This window comes from Astatotilapia calliptera, chromosome 19 (assembly GCF_900246225.1).
Source record: "Astatotilapia calliptera chromosome 19, fAstCal1.2, whole genome shotgun sequence".
Classification (NCBI taxonomy): Eukaryota; Metazoa; Chordata; class Actinopteri; order Cichliformes; family Cichlidae; genus Astatotilapia; species Astatotilapia calliptera.
The window spans coordinates 27,795,335-27,803,224 of record NC_039320.1 but is presented as its reverse complement, the minus strand read 5'-3'; the positions used below and the strand labels follow the sequence as shown (position 1 = coordinate 27,803,224).

The window sequence follows — 7,890 nt, the reverse complement described above, 5'->3', positions numbered from 1 at the left end:
TTGAACTCCTCCACTTGGGGCAGGAACTCATCCCCGACCCGGAGTGGGCACTCCACCCTTTTCCGGCTGAGAACCATGGATGATTACTATACCTTTCTAATGTGACGTTGTTGCCCCTGGCTCTTTCTCTCTCTCTCCCTCCCGCTCTGTTCCTGTGCTACTGAGTGTAACTACCGCCCCTCCCCCCTCTGCTCAGCGTAAAGCACAAGGCTCGCGTGCGGAGTGAAGCGGAAAAAAAGTGCGAGAGAGAGAGAGGGTGAAAAACCCACGGCTCCCAATAAGGAGCCGGCTCGCGTTGTTCACTTCAAAGATCCGGCTCTAAGAGCCGTCTTGTTCGCGAACGACACATCACTACTCTGCCTCCCACTCAACCTTAAAATATTATAGGAACCACAAGTGCGCCTGCAGTCCGAAAGACAGAAGCGGCCATTTGGGGATATATAGTACTGTGAGGATTTTAACATAAAATTGACCCTTTATGTGAGAAAAAGATTCCAAAATTTTAATCTGGATTTCAGAGGGAGTCAGTGAAGACAAGCAAATATGGGTGAAATATGCTGTCTCTTTATAGTCCCTGTCATGACTCTCTCAGCAGCATTTTTGATCCATTAATATTAAACAAATATTGATGCAGCGGATCAAACCTGGCCCAGAAGTACAGTAGGTGTCCCAGAGGAAGCATGTGTTGAAAGTTGGACATCAACTTTTAAGCATGATTTGTAATGTATTTTTGAAAATGACATAATTGCATTGAGTCTACTGAATTGAATATAAGTTTCCTCTAGTTTTTGTGGAATATTACAGTAGATCTGTGTTAAAAGTTCGACATCAACTATCAAAAATTATTTTTAATGACTTTTTAAATATGCAACCAGACTGTCCCGATGGCTTTAACGGGCTGTCCCAATGCAATGTGTGCGTGCGCGTGCATATGTGAGTGCGTGTGCGCATGTACTTGTGCACGGTTCTATGCTTTCAATAGGGAAATAAGGAGAAAAGACACTGCCGTAATGGCCATTGTAGAAGCGCAAGAAAATTGATGCGGCGGATAAGAGGCGGCTGGCTTGACTGCGGCTCACAAATGACGGCTCACTTGATCGCAGTGGCTAAACATGAGGACGCTGATGACGCGCAACAATACACACATTAGATGCACTTATGTACTATTTGCTCCTTTTATTCCACATGGTACTGTGGTACTATACAAATCAGCATATGGGATTAAACCATCAAACAAATGCACAGACTGCACAAACAAAATAACTGCAACTCATAAAGAATTACACCAATTACTATGCCAAACTACAACATTGGCCTATGGCATCAATTAGTGCATAAAGCATACATCAAGTTACAGTGAAAAATGCATCAGAAAGACTGCGGTCAACAGAAAGCTTCCCCTCATGCTCACCCCACCTTCCTGCTCATCAACATCAGGTACGGTGAACAGGTGAGTGCAACCACATTTATCACCTAACACACCTAGGAGTCATGCCACACACCCTTACACCAATACAATGTGTTTAAACCAACCCTCTTAATCCAAAAAAGGACCAACTCAAATATGTATACACCTGACGTTGTTGTTTCAGTTTTGAAATAAATACACAAACACAAGTGGGGCTCAGTTTGGCTCATTGGAGACAAGTCACAGCTCAAACCAACTCAGCTGGCAACAGCTTCATTTGTGGAGGGAAGTCGCAACACAGAGTTGATCAGATGATGTTTAAGGTGTGTCATGTGACATGTTCAGTATTGTCACACATGTCTAGATTGTCCCTGATCAAACACTGATGATTATATTTGAAGAATTATTCCTGATGGCAGCAAAGTTTGAATGGAGCTCTCTGTCTGTGCTGATTTGTCGCCCTCTGGAGGTCAAAGCACAAACTGCATGATGTCACTGTAACCACCACAGTGACAGGAAGTGTTTTTAAATGATGAAATATGTCAGTGATGCTGATAGTGTGTTCATCACAGACGTTCAGGAGGAGAGGAGATGACATCATCACAGTGATCACATGACACACACGTGTTGGTAGAGTCTGTCTAATTACTCACACTCTGGGGAACATCCAGGTCCACCATGTTTGTAGTTTTCTCCTTCCCACTGTAGCTGTGTTTGAACAGTGTGTGCACACATGCTCTTCATCCACCCACAGTGACTCCACGCTGGTACAGAGCTCTCCTCTAACCTGTCACATACTTACAGGGATGTATTTCCACAGTCAGTCTGGCTCTGGCAGAGTCACCTGTGGGCTCCACCTCTGTGTGGACTTTCACACTGAGAGTGGGGACATCAGCAGGTGTTGGGATGTTGTAGGTGGCAGAAATCTGGGAAACAAACAGAACCAATCACAGCTCAGTGTAGCCTGCTGTCATTTTTCTACACCGTGACACTTTTACATTTATATCTCTATATTTATCTCAATATCCATCCATCCATCTTCATCCGCTTTATCCGAGGCCGGGTCGCGGGGGCAGCAGCCTAAGCAAAGAGGCCCAGACCTCCCTCTCCCCAGCCACCTCCTCCAGCTTATCCGGGGGAACACCAAGGCGTTCCCAGGCCAGCCGAGAGATATAATCTCTCCAGCGTGTCCTGGATCTGCCCCGGGGCCTCCTCCCGGTGGGACATGCCCGGAACACCTCACCCAGGAGGCGCCCAGGAGGCATCCTTGTCAGATGCCCGAACCACCTCAGCTGGCTCCTTTCGATGTGGAGCAGCAGCTGCTCTACTCTGAGCCCCTCCCGGATGGCCGAACTTCTCACCCTATCTCTAAGGGAGAGGCCAGCCACCCTTCGGAGGAAGCTCATTTCTGCCGCTTGTATCCGCGATCTCGTTCTTTCGGTCACTACCCACAGCTCGTGGCCATAGGTGAGGGTAGGGACGTAGATCGACCGGTAAATGGAGAGCTTCGCTTTTACACTCAGCTCCCTCTTCACCACGACGGACCGGTGCAGCGTCCGCATTACTGCAGCTGCAGCCCCAATCCGTCTGTCGATCTCCGGCTCCCTTCTCCCATCACTCGCGAACAAGACCCCGAGATACTTGAACTCCTCCACTTGGGGCAGGAACTCATCCCCGACCCGGAGTGGGCACTCCACCCTTTTCCGGCTGAGAACCATGGCCTCAGATTTGGAGGTGCTGATCCTCATTCCCACTGCTTCACACTCGGCTGCGAACCGTTCCAGTGCGAGCGGGAGGCCCTCACCCGATGAAGCCAACAGAACCACATCATCTGCAAAAATCAGAGATGAGATTCTGAGGCCACCAAAGCGAAAGCCCTCCGCCACTTGGCTGCGCCTAGAAATCCTGTCCATAAAAATTATGAACAGAACCGGAGACAAAGGGCAGCCCTGGCGGAGCCCATCACCCACCGGGAACGAGTCCGACTTATTGCCGGCAATGCGAACCAAGCTCTTGCAACGGTTGTATAGGGATCGAATGGCCCGTAGCAATGGGCCAGACACCCCATACTCCCGCAACACCTCACACAGGACACCCCGAGGGACACGGTCGAATGCCTTCTCCAAGTCCACAAAACACATGTAGACTGGTTGGGCAAACTCCCATGCACCCTCAAGTATCCTCGAGAGGATAAAGAGCTGGTCCAGTGTTCCGCGACCAGGATGAAAACCGCATTGTTCCTCCTGTATCCGAGGTTCAACTAGCGGACGAACTCTCCTTTCCATCCTTTTTATCTTAATATTTATCATCAATATCTGTGTTTCTCATTTTGTATCAGTGCTTGATGTTTGTTGTGTGTTTGCTGCTCCGACAGCTCAGTTTCCCTCTGGGATGAAGAAAGTTTATCTGATTCTCATGGAGACACAAAGTGACTTTATTGATTTTTAATTTAGTGTCAAACAGAATTGTACTGTGTGCAGTTCTTATTGTCAGCTCTAATGTTGTCTATGAAAACACATTTATTCCATGTGAAAATGCTTCTTTAGCGTTTTAAAGGTACAAAGAAACAAAGAAATCCTTTGTTTGACACCAACCAGGACCTGGTCACATGATGCTGTCACTGACCTGCACTGAAGCACATGCAGCTTCACCTCCAGCCTGTGTTTTCCTGACACGTCCTGCAGCGCCTCCTCCTGGTAGAACAGTTTGTTGCCCTGATTTCAATCAAATGTCAGCTGACTGCTGGAGCCTGAACTGTCCCTGCGCTCCAACCTTCAGGACTGAACACCAGAGTGGAGCAGAGAGCCTGAAGAGCCTCCACTGTGTCCTACAGGATGGATTCATGTTGACATGAAGTTCAAACTGCCTGTGTCACTTCAACACACTCTCACAAAAGAGTTTCTAACCTTCACTTCCTGGTTAAATAAAGGTTAAACAGGTTAAACATGTTTAACAGAGATGATCTCAGAGAAACAAAGTAGAGAAAGCACAGGTATAAACTTACAGACTGCAGCTGAGCTGTTATTTACAGGCTGTTACGTGTAGTTGGTGCACAGAAGGCTGTTCTGTTAAAACAACACATTTTTAGACCAAAGTCAATTTCATCTTGTAAATAAAGAATAAAAACATCCCTGCCTGCTAAAACAAGTCTGTATATCTGAGAGAAAAGCAACAACATGAAAGCTTCAGGATTATTTCTCCTGATTTGGTCCAAGACTGTAGATGAACTCAAAGATGAGCTTCATGCTGTTCGGGTGGTGTCGTACCTGAGTGGAGGAGAAGCCTCCGTAATAGTTCTGCTGCCCAGTCAGCCACCTGATAATACCAGAGGCATATCCCAGATCCTCAGCAATCGGGGAGGCGCTGAGTTTGGCCAACAGCACATAAGAACTGATCTCCACTGACAGGGAGGCTGATGTTTCTGCTGCTGTCTGAGACCAGTAGAGGAAACCTCCTACAAACACAATAACAGTCACAGTGATGCTAATAAAGCCTGAATGATGTCCTGCTAAAGGATGACTCACCTTCCCTCACTGCAGCTGTGTCTAAGTGCTGCAGAAGGTGAGCTCGGGTCTCCACGTCTCCTACAGGGTGAACACAAAGGCCAGCAGAGCTGTAGCTGCTGCTCAGGTCACTGAGAGACTCCTGGAGACAAGCCAGGCTCTGGATCATCACAGGATCCTTTAAAAGATCACAACAAAGAACTTTAATGGACAAACAGAAACCTTCTTTCATTAAACCCAGTGTGAGAACAAAAGGAGGCAGAGTTCCTGATTCAGTGACTCAAACAACAAAGACAAAACTCCTAAACACAAACTTAACAATGTGGTGTGATAGGTTTGTAGCATAAACCTATTCGCTGGAACGTTAAGACAATATAATTACACTGCAAGCAAGACGCAAGTAGGCAAACTTCTTCATGGTACTCGTGCACGGGAGAGAACCAGACAAACGCCGTTCCTTCGCTTGACCCCAGTAGCTCTCGTCCGTCCTCCCGTACACTGTCCTTTTATTGAGGTTACATGAATATGCATAAGTTCATTAACATATGACATACTGTGTGTGTGTGTGTGTGTGTGTGTGTATGTTACTGCTGATCAAAGGGTCATAAAAGCACACAAGCAAACATCCTTGGTTAGGAAGAGGGTAGACTAGACCCCCCCCCCCCCCCCCCGGTGAGGAAGTCCAGCAGTTCATCTAAACAGAAAAGCACTTAGACTAGAACAGATGTAACTACGTTAATCCTACCATAACAATTAAACAAGGTACAAACTTTCCCATGCTCCCAGTGTGGAATGCACACCAGGCCTCTGTAGCCTGTTAAAGATCACACAACTTATCACTACACAATTAATTATACACTTCTAAGCATCTATGGTTAAATATTTCTAAGCATAAATGACAATCAACAATACAACTCTATCAGGTGTTTGCTGTACAGTGCAGCAAAGAATGCCCAGACCTCTACATTGGAGAGACCAAACAGCCACTTCACAAGCGCAAAACACTGAAGAGCCACCTCCACAGGACAAGACTCATATATATATATATATATATATATATATATATATATATATATATATATATATATATATATATATATATATATAAAAAAAACACCCAGCACGCCCCTGCGGGCGGTTTATCCTTCAAGCTCGGGTCCTCTACCAGAGGCCTGGGAGCTTGAGGGTCCTGCGCAGTATCTTAGCTGTTCCCAGGACTGCGCTCTTCTGGACAGAGATCTCCGATGTTGTTCCTGGGATCTGCTGGAGCCACTCGCCTAGCTTGGGAGTCACCGCACCTAGTGCTCCGATTACCACGGGGACCACCGTTACCTTCACCCTCCACATCCACATATATATATATATATATATATATATATATATATATATATATATATATATATATATATATATATATATATATATATATATATATATATATATATAATGTTCTTCCTCTACACCCCCCCCCCCCCCCCCCCATTTTTGCACATGTCGAGGAGCGTGTCAGGCTACATTTCACTGTGTGTTATACTTGTATAACAATGCATGTGACAAATAAGAACCTTGAACCTTGAACCTTGAACCTTGATATCACCTGGAAGACAGTCTGGATGATCCCATAAATATCTAATTGTGAACAAGGTGAAGGAAATCTCATATAAAATTCTTCATAAATGTGACCCAGCCAGTCACTATATGGTAACATTTAAAAGAGACATAAATACTAATTGAACTTTCTGTGGGGATCATCCAGAAACTGTGGCACATCTCTTTTGGTTCCTCTACACAGAGATTCTGGAAGAATTTAGCAGTTTTGTCATTGTCCATATTTTAAGGGAGTTTTCTTTACGATGGGAAAATGTTTTATTCTGTTTCTTTAAGTTCCCCAGGAAGAATGATAAATGTTTTTTTATTAAAAATTTGTTGATACTTTTAGCTATTTTATATCTATAAATGTAAGTTTATTAATAAAACACCATATTTGTGCCTTTTTATAAGGATATGAATTGTACATACAATCAATTTCAGACTCAACCAACAAAAAGCCTCTCAGAACAATATTTATATGTAGATTTTTTTCGCCTACTCATATCATCATTTTTTTACTCCTGGTTCTGTATGTTCATGTTCTGTTCTTTTGTAAACTTCATCTGTTTGTATGTTGTATACTCATTGTGTTTCAATAAAGTTTGATTTTAAAAAAGGTACGTTCTAAACGAAGCTTCAGACGTCACTGATCACGTGACTCTGGCCAAACGAATCAAGCCTCGACACGGTGCTTCTGAAGCAGCGCGTTGATCTTTCTGACACACGCACCGGAGCGTCAGCTTCAAGCGGACCATCACTACGTCTCACATCTAAAGGTGTCAAGGTAACTTTGAACTGAGTTCAGTCAATCTGGAGTTTTTCCAAGTTTTCTGTTGCTCTCTGTGAGAGAAGAGCGTTAAAGGCGGGGCTCTCCAGAGTCCAGCAAAACAGGAAACCACAGCTGGGTGTGTGTAAGTGTGCAAACCAATAGAATGCATCGTGGTGGAGGGGGGGCATCACGGGCATTGGCAAGAAAAAAATAAAATAATCGGTCGTACCCATGCTTCCCCGACGTCATGCCAGCGCATATTGGGAAATTCGTAGGCACCGATCGGTTTTCTATCAGCCATTTGCTGGGAGTAAGGGCGCCCTCCGTTTGCGAGGTGCGCCTGCTGCTGGCGGCACAGGGAGGAGAGGGCGGGGCGGCGGGGAGTCTCTGGCTGGCTGGAGCGGCATCTAATAACAACTCGCAAAACAAAATAAAAACAACAAACAGATATTATGATACAGACTTATAATCTGCACCCATGTTTTTTCTAAATTCTATAAAGTGAGCGCGAGAGCCCTCGGTGCGCCTGCGCGCTGCTGAAGTCAAAGTAAACTTTATTGTCATCTCTGCTACAGACAGTCCAGCATATAGAGAGACGAGACGACGAGGCTGCAGTTACA

General features: G+C 45.3%; 1 protein-coding gene and 1 long non-coding RNA gene across 2 annotated transcripts; both read right to left on the bottom strand.

The window, feature by feature from the left end:
* Positions 1 to 1,896: 1,896 nt before the first annotated feature.
* On the bottom strand, positions 1,897 to 4,476 carry LOC113011837 (uncharacterized). Its single transcript, XR_003270617.1, has 3 exons — positions 4,413 to 4,476; positions 4,034 to 4,235; positions 1,897 to 2,334 (listed from the first exon to the last, which is right to left on the bottom strand). It is a non-coding gene; the product is annotated as an uncharacterized LOC113011837 (long non-coding RNA).
* Positions 4,477 to 4,584: 108 nt separating this feature from the next.
* On the bottom strand, positions 4,585 to 7,529 carry LOC113012713 (alpha-1-inhibitor 3-like). Its single transcript, XM_026153009.1, has 3 exons — positions 7,500 to 7,529; positions 4,933 to 5,089; positions 4,585 to 4,862 (listed from the first exon to the last, which is right to left on the bottom strand). The coding sequence occupies exons 1-3, from the start codon at positions 7,527 to 7,529 to the stop codon at positions 4,600 to 4,602; spliced, it is 450 nt and encodes a 149-aa protein (XP_026008794.1). The 3' UTR covers positions 4,585 to 4,599.
* Positions 7,530 to 7,890: the final 361 nt, after the last annotated feature.

What these genes read in the sequence shown, in the direction of transcription:
- LOC113012713 (XM_026153009.1), bottom strand. Translation starts at nt 7,529, where the DNA reads ATGCGCTGGCATGACGTCGGGGAAGCATGG. An exon ending in ATGACGTCGGGGAAGCATGG is followed by an intron (nt 5,090 to 7,499) that starts GTACGACCGATT and finishes GATCTTTTAAAG; the next exon opens with GATCCTGTGATGATCCAGAG. An exon ending in CACAGCTGCAGTGAGGGAAG is followed by an intron (nt 4,863 to 4,932) that starts GTGAGTCATCCT and finishes TTGTGTTTGTAG; the next exon opens with GAGGTTTCCTCTACTGGTCT.